The 23,463-nt window shown below is 35.2% G+C and overlaps 3 protein-coding genes and 1 long non-coding RNA gene across 4 annotated transcripts; 3 read left to right on the forward strand and 1 right to left on the reverse strand.

Annotated features, from left to right (window-relative positions):
- The first annotated feature begins 7,065 nt into the window (after positions 1 to 7,065).
- Positions 7,066 to 8,435, forward strand: LOC107804033 (F-box protein PP2-B15). The gene is made up of 3 exons (XM_016627845.2): positions 7,066 to 7,576; positions 7,680 to 7,798; positions 7,892 to 8,435. Exons 1-3 carry the CDS (start codon positions 7,307 to 7,309, stop codon positions 8,352 to 8,354), a joined length of 852 nt encoding a protein of 283 aa, XP_016483331.1. The 5' UTR covers positions 7,066 to 7,306; the 3' UTR covers positions 8,355 to 8,435.
- A 3,981-nt stretch (positions 8,436 to 12,416) lies between these two features.
- LOC107804034 (F-box protein PP2-B15) lies at positions 12,417 to 13,447 on the forward strand. Its single transcript, XM_016627846.2, has 2 exons — positions 12,417 to 12,749; positions 12,847 to 13,447. The coding sequence occupies exons 1-2, from the start codon at positions 12,483 to 12,485 to the stop codon at positions 13,375 to 13,377; spliced, it is 798 nt and encodes a 265-aa protein (XP_016483332.1). The 5' UTR covers positions 12,417 to 12,482; the 3' UTR covers positions 13,378 to 13,447.
- A 414-nt stretch (positions 13,448 to 13,861) lies between these two features.
- LOC107804035 (uncharacterized) lies at positions 13,862 to 18,087 on the reverse strand. Its single transcript, XR_012693534.1, has 2 exons — positions 17,368 to 18,087; positions 13,862 to 15,213 (listed from the first exon to the last, which is right to left on the reverse strand). It is a non-coding gene; the product is annotated as an uncharacterized LOC107804035 (long non-coding RNA).
- A 554-nt stretch (positions 18,088 to 18,641) lies between these two features.
- LOC107804032 (F-box protein PP2-B15-like) lies at positions 18,642 to 20,427 on the forward strand. The gene is made up of 3 exons (XM_016627844.2): positions 18,642 to 19,028; positions 19,234 to 19,352; positions 19,793 to 20,427. Exons 1-3 carry the CDS (start codon positions 18,750 to 18,752, stop codon positions 20,265 to 20,267), a joined length of 873 nt encoding a protein of 290 aa, XP_016483330.1. The 5' UTR covers positions 18,642 to 18,749; the 3' UTR covers positions 20,268 to 20,427.
- The last annotated feature ends 3,036 nt before the right edge of the window (positions 20,428 to 23,463 follow it).

Below are 23,463 nucleotides of genomic sequence, written 5' to 3' on the forward strand. Positions count from 1 at the left end.
CTGGAAATATGGTCTAAGCCTTCATGAAACTACAACCAAAGCTAGGGCCAATTTCTCGAGGTGTAGATACCTCATTTCGGCATCAACCAGAGTTTTGCTAATATAATAAATGGGAGATTGTGTACCTTTATTTTGTCGGACTAGGACCGCACTTATGGCCACGTCAAACACGGCCAGATAGTCGAGGAGATGCTCGCCAGGTTTCACCTTGGCGAGTAGTGGAGGAGAAGATAAGTATGCCTTTGATTCTTTCAAGACTTTGATTCACTCGGAGTTCCATTGGAGTCCATTTTCTTTCTTGAGTATGCCAAAAAATTTATGGCATCTATCGGAGGATCGTGAGATTACCTCGACAGGGCAGTTATGTGGCCGGTCAGCTTTAGTACTTGTTTCTTACTAGTCAGATTCTCCGGTATTCTTTCTATAGATTTGATTTGGTTGAGGTTTACCTCGATGCCTCATTGTGATACTAAGAAACCGAGGAACTTTCCCAAGGTTACTCCGAAGGCGCACTTTTCGGGGTTCAATTTCATACCTTATCGTCTGAGTATGCCGAAGGCCTCTTTCATGTGGTCGATGTGATCCTCCTTTCTTTTTGACTTGACCAACATATCATTGATGTAGACTTCCATTGTTTTGCTGAGCTGGTCTTTGATCATTCTTGTTACCAACTTCTGATATGTCGCCCCTACATTATTCAGTTCGAAAGGCATCACTCTGTAGCAGTACGTTTCCTGATGAGTAATGAAGGTGGTCTTCTCCTGATCTTCCTCTTCCATGAGGATCTGGTTATAGCCTGAGTATGCTTCTAGGAAGTTGAGCAGTCCATGCCTGGCCATTGCGTCAATGAGTTGGTCGATATGAGGAAGTGGAAACAAATCTTTCGGGCAGGCTTTGTTTAGGTCTGTGAAGTCCATACACATCCACCATTTCCCATTCTTTTTTTCACCATGACCACATTGGCGACCCATTGAGGATATCTTGACTCCCTAATGGAGCTTTTTTCCAACAACTTCTCTACCTCTTCGCGGACTGCGTCATTTATGGCAGCGTTGAATTTCCGCCTGATTTGTCTCACTGGGGGGTGGAATGGGTCGACGTTCAGCTTGTGCTTTGCTATTTCCTTTAGGATACCTGGCATGTCTACGTGGGAAAAGGCAAAAATGTCTACATTATCTTCTAAAAATTTATTGAATTTACCTGGTTCTTAGAGCTTGTAGCCGATGAAAGCTTTCTTGTTGTGGTCACTATCATCGAGTTGGATTGGGTCGAAGTCTTCTATGGTAGATCCTACAGCTTCTATGACTTCGGGATCTTTGATCACATCCTTCTCGTCCTTGCTCGGCCTCGACACTATTGATTATTATGCTTGTTTAGCTTTATCCTTGAATTGTTGGGTGTGTATGCAGTCTTGGGTGATGCGGTAGCATTTTCGGGCAGTGCGTGGTTCTCCTCGGATGCTGAATACCCCCCAGGGGGTGGGAAATTTAATGACTTGATATAAGCTAGAGGGGATGACTTTCATGGCGTGCATCTAAGGTTGACCTATAATGGTGTTGTACGTCGTATCCTGGTCCATGATGTGGAACGTGGTCTTCAAAGTAATGCCGCCTGCCAGGACGGGCAGCATGATTTCTCCTGATGTCCGCTCAACTGCATTGTTAAATCCCGTCAGTGTTATACAGAGTGGCACTATCCTATCCTCGAGCTTCATTTGTGCAAGAACTCGAGGGTGGATTATGCACGCGCCGCTCCTGTCATCAACCATAATATGTTTTACATCGGTATCTAAAATGTGTAAAGTAATGACAAGGGTGTCATAGTGAGGAATGATCAAACCATGGTTATCCGCCTTATCGAAGATGATACTTTCTTCGAGTTCGTCGTACTATTCATGAGTGATCGACCGTTTGAGTTGTGGTTGGTGGTGAACTTTACGTTGTTGATTGATGCACCGCCGCCACCTTTGATGATCATTTGAATGGTTCAAGATGGGGAAGGTAGTTTGGGAGGTCCATGGTGCTGTTCATGTCCTCGGGCGAAGTTGTCTCTCCCTCGGTCGATCATCAGTTCTTTCAAGTGCCCTTGGTGAAGCATGTTCACGACCTCTTATCTTAGGGCGATGCAATCCTTAGTTTTGTGACCCCACTCCTGGTGGAATTCACAGAGGGCATTTGAATTTCTGGTGCTCGGTTCAAACCTCATCTTTTGCGGCCACTTCAGAAAACTATTTCTGATGGGGAAATACAAAAATTGTAAGCAGATAATAAAGGGGGCATACCTCTCTCACTTCAGTGAGTTCCGGTTCGTGGCCTGGACGGGCCTTCATCATGGCGGGGAGGCGACATGAGGGTGCCTCTAACGTAAGGCTGATGTCTTTCCCAATTAGGTCGGGGTCCTTCTAGATCTCTCCTGTTGTCATTTCTCCGGTCCTTCATGGACTTGGCTTGTACCAAAGTCAGTCATTGGGTCGGCCCATTTAGATTATCTTCGTCAGCTCGAACCTCGGCGCAATAAGCATTGTGTATTTCGTCCCAAGTGGTCAGGGGATATTTCATGAGGCGGCTTAGTAGCTTTCTAGTCACCCTCGAACCTCTCATGTTCAACCCTTTTTGGAAGGTTGCAACGGTCATTCCTTCTGATATGTTTGGTAAGGTCAACCTTACTCGGTTAAATCGAGTAAGGAAGTCCCTTAGTCCTTCTCCGGGTGATTGTTTGATGGTAAATATGTCATTTACCCTTGTTTCCACCTTTTTTGCTCCGCAAAGGTTGTTACAAACTTGTCAGCCATCTCCTCAAATGTTTCAATCGAGTGTGAGGGCAGCTGTGAATACCAACTCAACGCGCCCCCGGTGAGGGTTTTGCCAAACTTTTTCAATAAAATGGAGGATACTTTCTCTTTGGCGAGGTCGTTGCCTTTCACCGCGGTGACATAATGAGTCACATGATCCTCAGGGTCCGTTATGCCGTCGTATATTTTTATCTATGGTAGCATTTTAAAGGTTTTGGGTATTGTGTGTGGAGCATCTTTGTCGTTGTATGGCTACTCAACAAACCGACCGGCGTCCCTTTTTGGTAGGAGTTTTGGGGTGCCCCGTATTTTGTTTACCCTTTCTTAAAGTTCTTTCATTTGGTTGCGGAACATTTTGTTCTCATTTTCCATCTCCTTCATTTTCCTCAGAATGGCTGTGAGGGTGCTATTACCTGCATCACTAACATTATGAGTAATACCTGTTATAAGGGGGCATGTTGCTCGCCTGTCGCTGATGCAATGCCAACTCTTGCATCTTCTTGGTTCGGCCTTTGAGCGGGCTTGTCGAGAATGCTAGTCAACATGTTTGTCAACCATGCCTCAAGCAGCTTTTTCACTACCGGTGGTGCCTCTTCTGTTGTGGACGTAGAGGCTCCTTTACCACGTGAGGATGTGATGCTGTCGTGAGGAGGGGGCGAGCTGTTTCGCCTGGGAGAGGTATTTGGTGTTACGTCTTCACCCTCCGTTTCATTGACTTTGTTGATGGTGTGAAGGAGGTTGGTGGTGAGGTTGGCTATTGCTTTCCTCTTTTCCTCTTTGTTGCCTGCAATGTTAGATTTGTGTACACAAGTGTAGGGTTTTTGCATTTTTTTTAGATCTAGAAGAAACTAAAATTTTAACTAGAAAATCTCCATGAATGGAGCTAAATTGTTTGACCAAAAAGTATGAAACTCTTTTTTATACTAATTAAGTAATAGGATAAGGGATTAATCCTAGTCAAAAATAATATCCCTAGATCTAAAATCAGTTTATATGGATAATATGGGACCACATTAAAGTAGATTTAATTCAATACACAATAAATGTTGATGTTATTAATGTGGTGAGAGCAAGTAATAAATAACAATAAATAACACTAAATGTAAATAAGGAGGAAGATTCACCCAATAATGAAAGAGGTGAATGATTCCTTCTTCTGACAATGATGAATGACAAGAATATAAGAGAATACTATACACTTTCTCGGATCTGGTGGAAATGACAATGGATTGAATATAAGGATCTAATCTCTCTCAAAAAGTTGTTATTTGTATTTATCTAGATAGCTTACTTTTCAAAATTGTTCTTATCAAATAGAATATTACATGCCCTTTTTCTTATCTCTCCTAATATTTATATGGGATATTTCCGAAAAAACCCTAAAAGGTACAACAGAAGAAATATTTCATAGAATATTCTATTTGTAAGTTCCAAAGTTGTACTAGTTGTTTCTTTTCACAACTGGTCGTCCTCGGCCGAACTACACATGATAAGTTACAATTCTTACGATAATCACCTCCTCGTGCTGAATTTCCTCGATCAAATTTTGACCCATACAGTAATAATTAGTGTTGCATATAGCAAATAATCAAATTATAGGTTAAGATATTTATAAGAAAAATGACTAGTATATTAATAAGAAAAGTCAAAATTTCAATTTTTTGACAATCATACACCAAAATTTGGCTTTCTGAGGGGAGATACTTTCAGGAAAAATGACTTACCTGATACTCCATATATCAATTCGATTTTATTTATTTTTCTTTTCATTTTAATTGCCAGCGTAGAAGACGAAACCAAGTAGAGTAGTCGTCATTTAGCTAGTGTTTGGCCATAGATTCCCAAATTTGTATTGAAAATCTGATTTGAGTGAAGTTTGGTTTGAAGATGAAAATGTGTTTGGACATGAGTTTTCAAAACATATTTCACTTTTTTTTGAAAAATATGAAACATGACTTATAACCACAAGTTCTAAAAACTATCATAAATACCCAACAGTACCTTAATCAATAAAATTTATTATATTATCGCAAACCATAGTCCTGAACATGAATAAATTTGGGATAAAGTTATCATTTTTATAAGGGAAAAGGTCCAAAATTACTCCTCTACTATGGTATATTGTTTATTTCTGTCACCCATTATACTTTTCGTTCAATCTATCCCCTACCGTTAATTAAGTTTTTAAAATTACCCTAACCCTAACGGATCTATACCGTGGCAACTGACCTTCTCAATTTTTTCCATGTCAAATGCCAAGTCACTCGACCCCACCAAGTTAAAACCCCGCAGACTCCATTTAATAAGCTTCATTACTATGCATTTTAACCTTGTCCTTGGAGCTCAACATTAGCTTTATTGCTCTGCATTTGCTGCCGATTTTGAAAAAAAAAATTGTTGAAAATTGAATTTGGAGGCAGCGGCGGAGGTGGAGGAGGCGGTGCTGCTGTTGCTACAGTGGAAAGATCGGAATGTACATGTTTACTTTTCCTATTTTTCTTGAACAGGTTTTGAAAAATCTTAGATGGCGGCGGAGGTGGTGGAGGGGGCAGTAGTGGCGGTGTTGGTGGTGGCAGGACTGGTTCTGCAGATGGTGGAGAATCAGAGACGCTCTAAAAAATATCTCTCTTCTTTGTTCTCTTCTTTTTCTTCTTATTTTGATTGTACAATGAGTCAATAGTTGTGGCTAATTGCTTTGTACCGCTCTTTCTCCGCTGAAGCTTTTGAGGCTTTTCCAGCAGAGGTGATGGCTGCTCGATTAGCGGTGGCGGCGATGACAACAATGATTTTGGGTTTTAACTTGGTCGATGGTGAAGGCTCTGATCGTGGTGATCAATTCCCTTGTTTGATTGGTCTGAAACTTTGCAAGCCTGCTCCTTAGGTTTTTGTAGAAGAAATTCTAATGTTTAGCTGGCCACAATTTGGCCCAGAAATGAAAGTGTCATTTTGTCGAACACCTGGTGTGTTCGAGCTGCCAGTGATCTTTGATTCCAAAATTGAAGCTGGTGGTTGATACCCATGTGAAATTGGAGGTGCAAACAGGTTCTCATCAGGGCGAGTAGATTGGTATCGAGTTTTCCCCAAATGAATACTTGGAACTCCATGGTCGGTCATTTATGTTACACCGGAGATTTGCAGCTCATCGGAAACGGTGATTCTCACGGTGGAATTGTTTGAAATTTGGTGGAACTTCGTGGGGTCGAGTGACTTGGCAGCTGACATTGGAAAATTGAGGGGCCAGCTACCACGGTATAGATCCGTTAGGGTTAGGGGTAATTTTAAAAACTTGATTAACAATAGAGGCTAGATTGCACGAAAAGTATAATGGGTGGCAGAAGTAAACAATATACCTTAGTAGAGGGACAATTTTGGACCTTTTCCCTTTTTATAATGAACTACATAACACACTATCAGATGACCGAGAAGACGAAACAGCATTGTTACAAAATAATAAATGGTGGGCTCTTTTATAAAATACAAAAATTTGGGGCAATTTTAAAAAAATATAATAGTAATATTTTGGCCAAACCAGCTTTTGAGCTGGTTTTGAGATTTGTCTTTTGAAAGTTTGCCAAAATATGAATAAAATTTATGAACAAATATGTATTTGCCAAAAAAATCCAAATATATTTTGGCAAAATTTATGGCCAAACGGGTCCGTAATTCCCAAGTGGTTCAAAAGTGGTCCTATGTAGCACACCAAAGTAATCCTTTTTAAGTCTTCGGTGTCCAAGTTGACTATGTATTAAATAGCCGAGCTTTCGTTGTAAATCCGTTAAGACACTAGACTTGCCTTTTCACCTGTCACGGTTCCTTGTCACCGGATTTATGATTCAACTAGCTTATCTTTCAATTACCTGCTGAGCAACTTGTGATTGTCATTTAATTGCTCAAAAAAAGTACTATAGTAATAAAGAATGCTGGGATAATAATACCCTTTAAGTTTGATAATATTTTGATGGTTTTCAAAAGTCATATTTCTAAGCTGAAATATGTCGATATATATTGTTCTTTCTTTTTCTTTTACTTTCTAAACTTCTGTTTTCACATTTTGTAATAAGCAAGCTTATAAACTGTTGACCACTCCAATTTTTGTCAAATTTGAAAAATAAAGTCAGCGGTTAATGGAATTTGGAAAAATAATAAGATAATACCTACACGATTATGACGCCCTCAGTTTTGACCAATTGGGAAGGGCATTCCTAATGCGTTCGTTGTACAACTAAAGTATGACCACCTTTATTTAGGTGACAGTGATCCAGCTTTGATGTTAGTAAATAAATGTACAAAAAAAGGTATATTGATCAGAACGAAGTTAACAGATAAAACAAACACCAAGTGAACAAAACAGGCAACTTTCGCTCAAGAACCCTTTCCATTATCACAAGGCCTCCCTATATATACCCCAGCCAAAACTGTTAGCCTTGTTCAGATAACAGACGTTTGAAATTGGACAAAATTCTTCATCGGATTACTTCAATTTTGATCGTGTTATTTTTGTACAACTTTACGACAATGGTAGTAGCAGAGAAGCACATACATGATCTGCCAGAAGACTGCATTTGTACCATAATATCTCTCACTTCTCCTCCGGACGTAGTAAAACTATCGCTGGTTTCATCAACTTGCCGGTCAGCGACAGAATCGGACTATGTTTGGAATGTTTTCCTGCCTTGTGATTGGCAAGATATTGCAAGAAAATCAGTCACCCTTTTGAAGTATACTACAAAAAAGGAGCTTTTTCTCTGTCTCTGCAATTCCATTCTAATACACGGTGGCAACAAGGTAAGACTTAAAAGACTCATATACATTGATTGGTTCACATTTTCTTGTAGTCAGAGACAATTAACACGTATAGTTGATCACTTCATTTATTTTCATGTTTCAGAGCTTTGCTTTAGATAAATCAACTGGGAAAAAGTCGTATGTAATTTCTGCAAAAGAGCTTTCTATTTTATACGGAGATGAACCAGATCATTGGAACTGGAAAACTATACCAGAATCAAGGTAAACTCCCTTCATTTTTTCCATTTTTTAGCATTATTAAAGATTAAATTTAATAAAATGCTAAATTCAAATTTTGCTAATCCTGTTTTATAGGTTTGCAGAAGTAGTTGAACTGAAAACAATATGCAGACTAGAAATACAGGGGAAGATGAAAACAGGGGAGCTATCTCCAAACACAACATACGGAGCTTATTTACTAATGAAGATTTCAGATAAATCATTCGGGTTGGATTCTATTCCAACAGAGATTAGTGTTAAAGTGGGAGATCAAGAATTCGTCAACACAGCGTATCTACGCAACCCAAGGAGCAAGAAAGTGCAAATGGAGTCTTTGTTTTACAGGAACAGAATGGAGACATTGAAAGCAAGAGTAAACAAAGGGGAAGAAAAACTGCCTCGTGAAAGGGAGGATGGGTGGTTGGAAATTGAGCTTGGAGAGTTCTTCAATGGAGGAAATGGTGACGAAGATATCATAATGAGGTTGATGGAGGTGAAGGGTTATCATGTCAAAGGTGGGCTTGTCGTTGAAGGCATTGAATTAAGACCTAAACACTAGGGTAAATGAGAGTATAATTGTAGGATTGGATGTATTTTTGTTTTGTTATTTAGTTATTTATTTATATACCTTTATTGTGCTCTTTTTGTGTAAACCAACACGTTTTTTTCATTTATTTTCTTCTTTTTCAATAGAAAAGTGATCATCGCAGAATTAAATTTTTATACAATCATGGTGTAAAATGTTTTACTATAATAACACTTTAAAAATAATTACAGATAATTGTTCATAATAAAATGAAACTTTTTTTTGGTTAAATAATAAATGAAACTAAATACCAGAAAAGTAACACGCAAGTAATTGCTTGGTACAACAAATTAAATTATAATGTTATCTTAAAATTTATTTATGTGGAGAAGTTTGTTTTACCGCTTTGGATTTTGGAGTCCTTTTGGTTGCAGCTTCAAAGATAAATGAGCCATCAAATAGAGCAAGAAAGATTTTAAGGACGCATCTGAAAAAACTTTATGATTTTGGGTGTGTTTGATAAGAAGGAAAATATTTTCCGTTGGAAAACAAGTCGTAATATATTCATTTTTTGGTGTTTGGTGTGCAAATTAAGGAAAATAACTTTTCAAGAGTATTCATAAATAATTTAGATACAATAAATATGAAGCCATAAACTTTCGAACCAACAACCTTCTGAACCCACAAATTTCATAAACTTCAAAACCGCTAAACTTTTGAAACCGCGAACTTTCGAACCCGTAAACTTTATAATTTCTAAACTTGTAAACTTCCAAACACATAAACCTCCGAACTCATAACTTTGGAACTTGTAAAATTTTGAACCTTTAAACCGAAAGATGAAAAAACTAAAACTGAAAATATATAATAAAAAAAAACAGGGAGAGGGGGAGGGGCAGGGGCGGGGAGGGGGCGTGATGTATGCAGAAAAACGTAAAAACAAAAATTTGAAATTACAAAAAAAAAAAAAAAAAAATTGTGCAGGGGTGTGAAGCAGGGGGATGGGGTTGGTGGTGTAGAAAAACGAAAAAACAGAAATTTGAATATTATAAAAAAAAAGTTAAAAAAAATTGTGGGGGGGGGAACAAGGTGGGTGGGAGAAAACAAAATTGAAATTTGAAAAAAAAAACATTTTGGAAAGAGGGGTGGGGTGGGTTGGTGAGGATGAGGAATAAGGTAGGGAAGGTTGGAAAGGAATTTTGAAAAATATTTTCATTCTCAGATAAGGAAAATATTTTCCTCCAATTGGAGAAAAATGAGTTCATAAGAAAAATATTTTCCAAACATTTAAGCCAATCAAATATAACAAAATTAGAAAATATTTTTTGAGAAATATTTTCCTTTGTACCAAACACACCCTTATCAATTGCATGTAATTTGGTTCTGTTTTGTGACAAAGATAACAAATGCAATAATTAGAAATGCAAAAACAACAGAACGAGTTGTTTCTTGGATTAAAACAACCCTTCTTAACCTGGTCTAAAAGTAGATTTCCATCTTCAAAAACAACTTTGTTTTTCACAAAACTCCGGAAAATTATTCAAAAATTCCTTCATAAGATAATAAACCTTTTCCGTAAAACTCTCCTAAGCCCACATACAGTATTTTTTTGCTTATTCTTTTTTTTTTTTTTGGCAATATGCACAAATATCCTTCTCGACATTACGTAGCCTTTTTGAAATAGCTTTCATTTTCAAATTCTCAATTTTGTTTTCTAAATTGCTCTTGACATTGGTTTTCTCGTACAACACTGACAATCTCGTCTAGCGTACGGAGGGAACCTCAGTTGACGGATAGTAACTGCAGTAATATCAGTCGCTTAGCCTTACGTTGTCTTTTTAAGGAATTTCAAGGAGGCGCCGCGTAATAGTGTTTGAAATTTTTAGTTATCAATATATTTTGACACGTTGTACAATGTCACATGCCTCATTGTTTATGTCTAATTCTACTTATTACTAATAATTCCGTGTAATTATCTCTAGCATGATCCAATACTGTAATATTTTTTTTTTTACACAAGTCAATGTTTAAAAGTTAAGCTCGTAATAATGTAAAGAAAGGGGAAATTTCTTTCAAAATAACAGCAATACAAGCATTAGTCAAAATCCAAACCATTCAAAAACCATCAAATCCTTGAAGCATTATCTTGACAGCCCATTGTTTGGATACTATTCGAAATTAAAAACACATGCGCTCAAATTTTATCCATTCAAATGTTATTGTATAGGTCTTCGACGAGTCAAATAAAAATAACGAAAGATCAAGGAAGCAATCAAAATTGACTGACAACTAAGATTATGGGAACTTAGACACCATAAACCAGCAAAATTCACACGTTTAATTACTTTTCACGGAATTTTCCCTTTTCCGCCTTCTCTTTTTGCCAAAATTTCTTTGGTTAATTACTTTTAATATATCTGTCATAATTCGAAAGAAAGTTCCTAGAATTTTTGACGTTATAGTTACTGTCCTCCTTAACATTCATTTACCAACGATATTACTTAAGTACCTTTCGTTTAATGGGTAAGCCGTTTCAATCCGCTTGATTTTCCCCCCAATTGCTCACAAATTTACCGTCCCAAATATCACACAGAAAATAGAAGGGTAAAAACTTACCCGCAACGATGTTTATACCAAACCAATAGATACATGGCATGTGTCTTGCATATGGACTTTAATCATATAACCATGGTAAATTATATGTACTCATCTAATTAAATTAATTAACCATGGTGTGCATTTCACTAAAGGGTCTTTTGGTATGAGGTATAGGAAGGTATAAGGGTGGTATAAAAATTTAATACCACCTTAATACTCTATTTGATTAGCAAACCAGGTACACGTTATCTCAGTGTTAATTTTAACACCGGGATAACTTATACCTTATAGAAGGTGGGATAATTAGCATTGATATAACTTATACATTCTTCTTAGAAATTATGCAATTGTCATTTTTAATAAAACATACCAAACAATGAATAAACAACAATCTCAGCATAACTAATCTCAGCATAACTTATCCCAATATAACTTATACCGACATAACTTATACCGGTATAAATCGTATTCCAACCAAACGACTGTTGGTAAAATGTAATTGTAAAATAATTCTGGAAAATATAAATGAACATAAACAGAAACGAAAAACAGAAACAGAATTTTAGTCCGAGCCCACTGAATTCACAGTGTTTCCTTAAGGAATTTAATCCCCTCCTAATACCCAAGGTTGTGGATTATTTTCTCTCAGGATAGAACGAATTACACACTGGTGTAGTGGTACTTCAAACCTCAGTGTTTCAGCGAACACAAAGTTCGGTAGCAAATCACACTTACTGTTGCTTTGTTTGATGTTAAAAGTATGTAGAAGAAGGAGGAAAAACTCAGAAAATCGTATGGAAATTCTGAGCAGAATAGTCTTGTATTTATAGCCAAAGTTGGGTTGAAATCTGAAGAGGTGCAACTCTTTAGAATGGTTGTTTATGCAAAACGGCCACAACATAAATGTCATAACATAAATGGCTATTTACTCAACAATAAAAAGGTAAAATTGAAGAGGGTAGTTTAATTTTCAGTTACACAACTGAAAAACGGATTGGATTTAATATTAAAACCGAAGCCGAGCCGAGCGACGACGACGGCGCGAGGCTTGCTTTCTTCTCAACTCTTTAAGAGCTAGAATAAGAGCAATTGCTTATATACCCATAAAAACCTCTTCCTCTTCTAATATGGGACAATGTCTCTTTGCCAAGGGGGAAAACTTAAAATTTTTATTTTCCTCCATTTCCTATTCACCTTATTTTAAACCTATCATATACTTAAAATCCCAACAACGACCCCTAAAGTCTCAAATTTCAATTGCTCGAATAACATTTTCCTATCGATTCACAGGATACATTCCACCACAAATTTAAGGCATAATCCAAAATATCCAAAAATATCCAACAAATGGTTCCTTGTCCGTGGTATCACTTTAGCACATCAACTCAACCAGGAAGCTTCGTTTAATTTGAACAATTCAAACTTCCGTATTTTTAGACCTTAAAGTTAAGACAACTCCACTATATATGCAACAACCAAACCCAACATTTCCAACAAAGTAACACTCGTATTTCAACAAAAAAAAAAAAAAAAAAAAAGTAAGCAGTGTATTGAAAAAAGGCGATGCCTGGGGCAGAGCTATTCAATCAATTGCCAGAAGATATCATTTCTTCAATTCTGTCTCTTACTTCACCTAAGGATACATTTAGCTTCTCTCTTGTTTCTTCCTCTCTCCGTTCAGTGGCAGCATCTGATTTTCTGTGGCAAACATTCTTGCCTTCCGATTACAAGCATATTATTGAAAAATCTGTCACACCATTGAAGTATTCTACTAAAAAAGAGCTTTTTATTCGTCTCTGTAACTCCATTCTTATTGATGGTGGAAACAAGGTATGTATACTGTAACACAAATGCTATAGCCTCATCATTTTTGTAAAGCTTCAGTTTGATAGTTGATTTTAAAATTGGTTCTATGATCCAATTGCAGAGCTTTGCATTAGAGAAATCAAGTGGAAAAAAATCATATGTTATCTCAGCAGAAGAACTGTCCATTTTATATGGGGAAGAACCAGATCATTGGACTTGGAAATCCGTACCAGATTCAAGGTTTTCAAAAGTGGCTGAACTGAAAGTAATATGCAGACTAGAAATCAAAGCCAACCTAAAAACAAACATACTATCTCCAAACACAAAGTATGGAGTTTATTTCATTATGAAAATCTCTGATCAGGCATTTGGTCTGAATTCAGTGGCTGCTGAGATTAGTGTAGAAATTGGCAATCGGAAAGAAGATCAAAATTGTGTGCTGGACTCGATGGGAATGACAAATTTTGAAGAGAAACAGAGGGATCAAAGACTGCCATATAAAAGGGAAGATGGATGGATGGAAATTGAGGTTGGAGAGTTCTATAATGGTGGAAATGAGGAGGAAGTTACAGTAAGTTTGATGGAGGTGAAGGGTTGCCATGTTAAGGGTGGACTAATCATTGAAGGCATTGGATTTAGGCCTAAACACTAAGGAAAATTCAAAGATTCTTATCTACTCACTCACTTTTCACAATAATATTATAAATTTATTGATTTATTTATCTCGTCCATGTCAAAGATTGGTGTGAAACAAACAACAACAATCCAGTTTAAATCCCACAAGTGGGGTCTGGGAAGGGTAATATGTACGCGGACCTTATCTGGGGTGTGGTGTGAAACAAAAAAGGTTCGATAATGAAAGATTAGACTATATGATGAAGCATCCAAATGAGTCAAAAAAACTAACCTGACATGTCAAATTCAACGTAAACTCGAGCATAAAATAATTTTGAGATTGGAGATTATATCAGTTTGATAGAATTTGGAAACTATATAAATTTGAAGATTGAGAAATTATGTCAATTCGTAAGAATTATATCAAAACGCAAAACATAATAAAGGAAGATATATTGGGTGGATTGGGTTATGATATGTTATTGAGCAAACTTCATTTATAGCTCATCGACCCAAACATATTTCATCCGGTAGCCCAAAAACTGCAACATACATTTTATAGCCCAAAAATAATTTTAGTGGCTAGCCCAAAAGTACTGAGGCTCAGATGTAAAGACAGATCACGGAAAAGAGCGGCGACCACGCTATGGCTACAAAATCACTGATTGCATCCAATTCTCAAACGGCTGGAAAATAGCGTCCAAGTTTGGGTTAGTTGGTGGCATACCGGAGCGTAGAGTTCGACCCATCTGGGATGCCATTGATTCTCGCCAGTTCAAAAATGCTCTCAAGCACTGCACCCCTCTCCTCTCCAAATACCCCAATTCCCCTTATGCTCTGGCACTTAAAGCTTTGGTTTCGGAAAGGATAGGTAAAGCGGAAGAAGCATTTTCCTTAACTAAGAAATTCACATATCTATGTTAGAGATAATTTACAGATAAGTCTTTTATTAGTAGGGTGAAGGAGAGAAATGGTGAATGCTCTGAGTTTACTGAAAGATTCAACTATTACTGCTATTATTATATATATGTTGTCCATCCAAATAATTATAAAGATAACTTCATGCCAAAATCAAGTGTTATTTTCAGCCTCTCATTGTGGCAGTTAGAAGTTGGTAAACTTTAGTGGAAAGTCCTGTTTTTCTTGTGATAGCTTAGTAGGATTAGGCACTAAATCCTTACTTATTTCGCCCCTCTCTGAATTAGACTGTTAATGTATAAAATATATACTAAATAGACTGTTACTATACAAAAATTACACAAAATAAACTGTCACTATACAAAATAAACTGTCAATATACCAAAAATATACAATGCAGACTGTCATTATACAATTTATATACAAATAGAGCGTCACTATACAAAAATAGAATGTCATTATACAAAAAATATACTAAATAACTGTCATTATACAAAATATGTACAAAATAGACTGTCACTATATAAAAATATATTAAATAGACTGTCATTTTACAATTTATATATAATTAGCTCTCACTATACAAAATAGACTGTCACTATACAAAAAATATACAAAAATAGACATTTCGTATATGACCTGCATTACATATTTCATTCAAATAAACTGTCACTATACAAAATAAACTGTCAATATACAAAAAATATACAATGCAGACTGTCATTATACAATTTATATACAAATAGAGCGTCACTATACAAAAATAGAATGTCATTATACAAAAAATATACTAAATAACTGTCATTATACAAAATATGTACAAAATAGACTGTCACTATATAAAAATATATTAAATAGACTGTCATTTTACAATTTATATATAATTAGCTCTCACTATACAAAATAGACTGTCACTATACAAAAAATATACAAAAATAGACATTTCGTATATGACCTGCATTACATATTTCATTCAATTGTTAGCTAATACTTATTAGATCCAGAAGTACATTTAGAAAGGCAAAAAAGGGTTGCTATGTCACGCCAAGTGAGGGTCGAACCTGCGACCTTTAGCTTAGGAAACAGGTGCTCTAACCACTGAGCTAGAAGCACTTGTGTTGTCATGCTTATTCCTTTCGGCTACTATATGCAATACGTTTGGACCGAAGGGCCTTTTTTGTAAGTAGGACAAAACATAGACTATTAAAATTGTGAGGGGCTATAGAGGGTAGTTTTCTCTATGTTATTTGACTTATTTTAATCCAACTTATATAGGCCCAAGGAAACTTTTGGCCCTCTAACTTTGAAGAAGAATGTTAGATAAATCACCATAGTTTAGAGCCTAATTATAACAAATGAATATATAAAATATTCTTGTTGAGAGTCAAACTCATCAAGACCTTCACTAGCTAAGCATGCGCTCTAACCAACTGAGGTATGAGAGCTTGTTGCTCTCTCATTTCAGTTTAAAATAATTAATCTCTTATTTTATGAATTTGCTATAAAATTTAAATATAGCTATGAATGGTAAAACAATATAGATGTATCGTATATCAAAAGCGACTGCTAGATAATTCAAAAGTAGTATTCCCTTTCTCTCTATTAAGGCATTTCATTCAATTTAAATCTTTTTTATTTAATTTTTGCTTAAACACGACATTTACTGTATAAGTTTAATCATCATATTTATTACATGGTAAAGGGACTTGTTCGTAAAATTTATCAAAATTTTATGAACAAGTCCCGTCCCGTCCCGCGTCCCGTCTCGTCCCATTTCATTTTAAATGGGATAGGCCAATGTTAAACAGGACACTGGATGAGATGATTTCGTCCCGTTTCGTCCCGTCCCGCGAGTTTTTATGGAATATTTGTGGAATTTTTGTTGTATTTGGTATGTATAAAACAAATTCAACTTATGCACCGGCCATTAATGAAATGATTGCAAAATTTAAAAAGTATTTTTTCTCTATTCCCCAAGTTTATTTAATTTCTACAATACTTAACCTATATTTAAAATTAAGAGGTGCAAAGGGGGTTCGTAAAATTTATCAAAATTTAGCAATTCAATAAAATGAACAACCATCTCTCGAAGACTTCCAAGCTAACATATATTCTTGTGCTAGAATCTAGATCAATGTTTGATAATTATAAATCTATGAAAACAATAGGTGGTGAAACTGTTCCTTCTACTTCTAAGTTTAGAGTAGAACTTCTATAGGAAGATATGAATTATATAACATATTCTGATTCCTCTATTGATGATGAACTTGATTCTTAGCATTGGCGAATGCTTTTAGCGTAGTAATATTTCAAATCGGAGATCATAGAGGCCTAATTCAAACAGAAACCTTCCTAGAAGGTGGTTGCGTAGATTAGGTACTCTTCAAAAGAATTATATTTGAATGTGAGATTTTAAAGTTTTATTAATAAAATAACATGCTCTAAGCATTGAATTTTTTTTTTATGAATTGTCTTAGTTACTTAATACTTTGAAATTATATTAAATAAATTATAACTCTATTATAAATTTACAATTACTAGAATATTTCATTACAAGTCTATTGTTTTAATATTTTATAATTCTTTACTTAGTTTTCTAATTTCCGTTTTAATATTTAAGTTTATTAAATAAGTCAAAAAACTAGCCATTGCGAACTTTAAAAACTTAGTCATTTTAAAAAAACTAGACGTTTTTTTTTTATAAAAAAACTACACTTTAAGGCCCGCGAACCCGTCTCGTCCCGTCCCGTCCCGTTCCGTCCCTTGCCGTTTGCTAGCGGGACGGGATGGGCCGAACGTTTCGTCCCGTTTGTCCCGTCCCGTTTCATCCCATCCTGCCGTCGTCCCGCTTAAATGTCATCCCGTCCTATCTCATCCCATTAATTTGATTCCGGCCCGTCCCATTGGACAACCATAGTCTAGATCGACAATTGGGTAGCCCAGTATACAGTCCACATTTTTTAATAACAATGGTCGAACTATGACCCCAATCTTAATATACGAGCAAAATGAATTGAAATAGAAAACAGAAAGAAAAGAGAGGAATCAGAAATAAATGAAGAGATAAAAGACACCAAGGACGGAAACAAGAATAAAAGAGGAGAAATACCTAAAAGGCCAACAAGCCTGTATGGACCTCCGGCGTCTCTGATTTAGACCAAAATTAGTATTATCCGCATGCTCTCCTCGAGAATGAACGGACCATACTATTTTCAGTCCAAATCGTTCTTGAAAATCTGGGAAAATTCTCTTTTCTTCTTCTCTCTTTTTAGATCTAAAACTGACTGGATTCAATGAGGGTTTTGTAGATATTTGTACCATCATAGTACTTGAAGGATTATGGGGAGTATAGGGTTGATTTTTGGTGGTGTTTGGGAAGTCAATCGCTTGTGAAAATGGTAGAATTCCTAAGGCTATACTAGGGTTGAAGACTGATAGAGATGAGAACAGTACAGGGGTGCTTGGGTGGACTGAATATTCTCTGAAGTTTTGGACATTATTAAGGGTTTGAAAAGATATGTTTTGGACCGTTTGATGCATTAAAATGAACGGCCCAGATCTGCCGAGCTCAAACGACATCGTTTGGTTATAAGGCGGAATTGGGTCGGGTATTGGGTGGACTGGGCTGGATTTTAAACGGGTAAAAGGGAATCGAGCTGGGCTTAAAAGCTTTGAACATGACTTGGCCCAGATCTGATTTTTATTCCTTTGCTTTTCATTTTTCCAAATTTCTTTCTTTGCTCTTAATTCTTTTTCTTCCTTTTTCAAGATTAAATCTAAATCTATTAAATCCTAAAACCTAATTAACCTATCAAAAATACTAATTAAACCCGAATAACAATTACCTCAATTAAAGAAAATAAATTAAAAGAAAACTACTCAAAATTCAAAATTAAAAGTAAAAGTGCAAGTTAAACTATTTTTTTGTGATTTTTTTTTATAAATTAATTAATTAATTAATCCTAAAATTTTAAATTAAATCCTAAATGCAAATGCACATATTTTTTTGTATTTTTCATTAATCAAATAAAGTAAACATGTACAGACAATATGCAAGCAATAACAGAAAATGCCACAAAAATCCACAAAATTGCAAATAATGAAAGAAATTATTTTGTTTTGAATTTGTGGGAGTAATTCATATAGGGCAAAAATCACGTGCTCACATTAATTGTTGTTCTAGTTTTCAATATCGTTACTCATCTTTGAACAGTATATAGAAGTTATCTTACTTAACGGGTCAAATCTTAAGTATACAAGTTGAACTATAAAATTAGGCCCATGTATTTTTCTGAGGTCAAGTTATGCACATACAGGAAACCACTCACTGTCTCATTCCGATCATGTCCTCATATGTTAAATTCATGTCGTCATCCATAGGAAATTTGTACCTATTTTTGTCCTTATTATATTACTCCGTTCCTAACATTTCCCTCTTTATATATAAGTCATTTCTAAGTATCTTATGACATTCTTATAATATATCCAGTCATGGCAATCGATGAAAGTGAGATAATGAAGCTCGACCTGTTGCCAGAAGATTGTATCGTTCAAGTCCTCTCATTCACTTCTCCTCATGATGCTTGTCACGCGTCGTTGGTCTCGACTATGGTTCGTGATGCAGCCATATCAGACTTGTTATGGGAGAAATTCTTGCCATCTGATTATCGACAAATCATCTCAAGATTAGTATTACCAATTAATTTTGCATCAAAGAAAGAGTTGTTTCTCAAGCTCTTTAACCCTCTTCTCATCGATGGTGGTCGCAAGGTACGTACGTCTGCTTTGCTTATAATCCTGGTGTAAATTAACAAGAATAGAGAGATTGATAAATATTTTTTTTGGAGAGGCCAAAAGGAGAAGAAAAATATTGTTATACTCCGACATTATTATTGGTGATTTAATCCACAATATGAATACTGATGATAAAGAACTCTTGCATCTTCTCATTTTCCTTTCTATAACATTATTGCAGACCTTTTCAATTGATAGAATATCATGTAAAAAATGTTATATATTGAGTGCAAGGGAGCTATCAATTGCTTGGTCCACCAATCCCCTCTACTGGTGCTGGAAACCCCTCCTTCGTTCAAGGTCGTCGCTTTCTCCTTTCCTTTTCTTTTCTTAAGAAGAAATTTTGAACTAAATATTTTTTTAGCAGATTACTAAGATCGTTACGCTACCTGTTTCATTTAGTCCTTAATATAATGCCTATTTAACCTCAAATTTTATTTTTACATCAATGATAAATAAAGTCAAAATTTTATTTTTCTATAGAAACTATGCAGAAGTAACTATAAGTCAATTTTTGCATTTAAAAAAATGATAATATGGTATCAGTGGTGAATACAATGTTTATTAGTCCGGAGAGTTTGGAATAATTACTTAGTGTTTCGAGGTCAAACTCTATATATGTGTGCGAATATATATATATATATAGTTAGAATCCACGAAATTTAAATTTGGATACATCTGCAGGTGCAGGATATCCTTCAAAATCTAAGTCAAAAAATGTTTTTATGTGTTCCCAACAGATTTCCAGAAGGTGTTGAGCTTATAATGGTATGTTGGCTAGAAATTAAAGGAACGATAAACACTCGAATGTTGTCTCCACGTACAACATATGGAGCTTACCTCATTGTCAACCTGGCTGGTCGTGCTTTCGGCTTAGAGTCCTTGCCATCTGAGGTATCTGTAAAAGTAGGAGGAGACCAAGAATCCAAAGGAATTGTATATCTACGTCGTAACTATGCTAACAGTAGAAAGCAAGAACTGGAAAGGGTTATAATGAGACACAGGGTTGAGACATTGAGATCAAGAGTTGATAATAGAGGAGGGAAAGAGCGTGCTTTAACTGATAGAGAAGATGGATGGTTGGAGATTGAATTAGGTGAATTTTACAGTGATGGAGTCAATGATAAAGAAGTGACAATGTGCCTTAGAGAAGTCAAAGGTGAGCATCTCAAAGGAGGACTTATTGTTGAAGGCATTGAGCTTAGACCAAAGTAATTTATTACTAGTAAAGGATTTTTTTTTTTTTGGTTTATGGGTGGATTACGAGCCCGTTTGGATTGGCTTAAAAAAAATTGGTTTTCAGTACAAATAGCTTTTAAGCCAAAAGCCAAAAAGTAATAAGTTGATGTTGCCCAAAAAGTTATTGTTTTTGGCTTATTTTAAGCAATTTTTAATTTATTTTAAGCACTTTTTAACTTTATCAAACAATAAAAAAACTAAAAAAAAAGTTTAAAAGCTGACCTGGTTAAAAGTCAATCCAATTTGTGTAAACGCATTTTTGCACGAGCACTATTTCGGATGTGAATGTTACAGAAAGTGCTCTCTGACTAGACTGATGTTATTGGTACATAATTTAACTATCGCATTCAATTCCTTCTTACTGTATTACTACTCCTTCCGTTTTTTATGTGAATTATTTTTTAGTATGTTTCTAAAAGAAAGATTACGTTGTAAATTTGAAAATAATTTATTTTAAACTTATTATTTTACCTTTAATAAAATAATTTATAGTCACACAAATATTTGTGTCTTATTTTTGAGTCACTAATTCCAAAAGTCTTATTTTTTTTAAACTCCATGTTCCGTTAAAATAGGTTCACATAAATTAAAATGAAGAAAGTACTATTTTCTTAATATATCACCCAACTCAGCCGTACAACCCAAATGAGCATATATTTTGGTAAAAATTGCACGGGGCGCCCTATTTGGTCGTCCCCATTTAACCTATACTCATTTCTTAAAAAAGTTTTAACTTGTACCCACTTTTTAAACAACTTCAGCCCACTTTCTCCTCCTCCTTCTCCTCCTTCGTTTTCTTCTTCTTCTTCTTCTTCTTCTTTCTTCTGCTGCTGTTAGTGCTGCTATGAAACTTCAGTTCATGGGGATGATGTTGCCATAAGTATGTTTACAACAACAACAACAACAACAACAATAACAACCCAGTGTAATCCCACAAGTGGGGTCTGGGGAGGGTAATATGTACGCAGACCTTACCTCTACCCCGAGGGACAGAGTTATCAGATTATTTAAAAATAAATTACAAATAACTTTCTAAATTAAGTACGTACATATATGTAAATATAAGTTCATTTCTTTTAATTCATATTCTATTATTTTTTTGGATTCAGCTTTGTACATTATCAATGCATTTTAACATGTTGTGCTAAATCATTATCTAGTTTTCAATTACTAATTCTACTTATGATAAACTTATTATCTGTACAAAAAATCAATTACATGATAGCATAAAACATGCTGAAGTTCAGCAAATATAGAACAAAATTTTAGCTAAAACATGCTGAAGTTCAGCAAATATAGAACAAAAGTTCAGCTAAAACATGCTTAAGTTCAGCAAATAGAGAACAAAACTTCAGCTACTATGCTTAAGTTCAGCAATTACAAACAAAAACTTCAGCACACTTGGTTCAACAATTTTTGCTACTATGCTTAAGTTCAGCAATTACAAACAAAAACTTCAGCAAATAGAGAACAAAACATCAGCTGTTATGCTTAAGTTCAGCAATTACAAACAAAAATTTCAGCACACTTGGTTCAGCAATTTTTGCTACTTCAGGCTCGTCTACTAGAATGCTGAAGTTTTGTGTGATTGCCTTTGCTATTTCAACCCCGTATGCTGAAGTTACGCGAAAAAGTGGGTACGCTTACAATTTTTTTTGCAAAGCAAACACAAATTAAAACGTGACCCAAAAAGCTGGTATAGATATAAATGCCCTCGTATTTTGGGATGTTACCCGATTGGACCCATATTGTATAGTAAGTATCTTTTAAAATAAAAATTTCACGCTAAACAGATTTTGATTCCACCCATCTTCACTCGCCACCTCTTCTAGGTTTGTTATGAAGTTAACATTTTGATATCCAAATAAAAACTTAGACTGGGGGAGTTGGAAACTTTTCAAATCTGATTTTTTTGTGAAAGAATCATGCTCAAAGTCGAATGGATGTTGTTGAAATTAGTTGATAACAATCCAAGAAGTTTTAATCTAGAGATTTGATTCGTTTGGGACTAGTTTGCAAGTGTTTGGGAACGAATTTGGTAAGGTGAAATCGAGAGATCCAGGTTCTTGTTTTTTGTCGAAGTTATCTCATGATTGAAGTTATGAGTATGGTTTAGTTGAGGTTTGGAGCCTATTCTAAATTTTTTTTGTTTGAGTTGATGTATATTGGTGAAAAGAATTGAATGGTTGTTATTAATATTGATGAAATTATTTGGGTGAAGTTCGTCCTAGAGTTTGAGATCCATTTTGTGATGTTTTAGACCCATGGAATTTCGTGAGTTCGAAGGAGACGAGTCCATTTCTTACTAATTTATAGACTCCCAAATGAATATCAAATGATCAATGTTGAATATATTATGCTCCTCTATTATGGATTCCTCCGTTGATTTCAGGAAACGTGCTTAACACTTAACAATTTGTGTATTAAATAAAAATAATCGAATTATCTAGGCCTGACATTAATAAAAGAACAACATGTGAAAAAAGTTTGTATGAAACCTTGAAACAAAAAGTTGTGCAAAAGAAAGCTTAAAGGTACCAAAATGAAATAAGGAGAGGTGCTATGCAAAAAGTAAAATACAAGCTGAATTAATTTATGTCCATTCATTTCATAATTTGTTCGAATGAGCAGACAGCAATGCTATGCAAAAAGTAAAAAACAATTTGAGATTGATAATATTTTTTATTTTTAGACTGACATAATTAATACTTTAGTTCTATTAAGAGGGGGTGCTTTGAGATAATTAATCAAATTATGGCTTTGATCCGTTATTCCTTATAGCTCTCGCTATTTTGTGCAGTTTTACTATGATAAAGTCAATTTAGATAAAGGAATTTGACTTGACGAGGAATCTCAAATGGCATAATGTCAAATGTGAATGTTATTTGATTTGAAATAAGATGCTCCCGAGTGTTGAAAATGAATAAATAAGAGCTCAACTATAATTTTGATTTATACTTCAAAATTAAATCTGTACAGACTATTCTCCCCTGACCCCACATGTTGAGATCAAACTGGGTTTTTTGTTGTTATTGTAATTAAAACTGTCTTGCTATATTTAGGGATATGTCACTCTCGTCAAAGCCGATAAGGGGCAAGTGGATAGTCATTCTCAGGGATGCTATACTTTTGTCCAAAAAATTGAATTGAAAAACTGAAATTCAAAACTTAT

The sequence above is a fragment of the Nicotiana tabacum genome, chromosome 7 (assembly GCF_000715075.1).
Source record: "Nicotiana tabacum cultivar K326 chromosome 7, ASM71507v2, whole genome shotgun sequence".
In the NCBI taxonomy this organism is placed as follows: domain Eukaryota; kingdom Viridiplantae; phylum Streptophyta; class Magnoliopsida; order Solanales; family Solanaceae; genus Nicotiana; species Nicotiana tabacum.

Coding starts and splice junctions, on each gene's coding strand:
- LOC107804032 (XM_016627844.2), top strand. CDS start 18,750: ATGGCAATCGATGAAAGTGAGATAATGAAGCTCGACCTGTTGCCAGAA. Junction 19,029..19,233: donor TCATCGATGGTGGTCGCAAG/GTACGTACGTCT, acceptor ACATTATTGCAG/ACCTTTTCAATTGATAGAAT. Junction 19,353..19,792: donor AAACCCCTCCTTCGTTCAAG/GTCGTCGCTTTC, acceptor TGTTCCCAACAG/ATTTCCAGAAGGTGTTGAGC.
- LOC107804033 (XM_016627845.2), top strand. CDS start 7,307: ATGGTAGTAGCAGAGAAGCACATACATGATCTGCCAGAAGACTGCATT. Junction 7,577..7,679: donor TAATACACGGTGGCAACAAG/GTAAGACTTAAA, acceptor TTCATGTTTCAG/AGCTTTGCTTTAGATAAATC. Junction 7,799..7,891: donor AAAACTATACCAGAATCAAG/GTAAACTCCCTT, acceptor CCTGTTTTATAG/GTTTGCAGAAGTAGTTGAAC.
- LOC107804034 (XM_016627846.2), top strand. CDS start 12,483: ATGCCTGGGGCAGAGCTATTCAATCAATTGCCAGAAGATATCATTTCT. Junction 12,750..12,846: donor TTATTGATGGTGGAAACAAG/GTATGTATACTG, acceptor ATCCAATTGCAG/AGCTTTGCATTAGAGAAATC.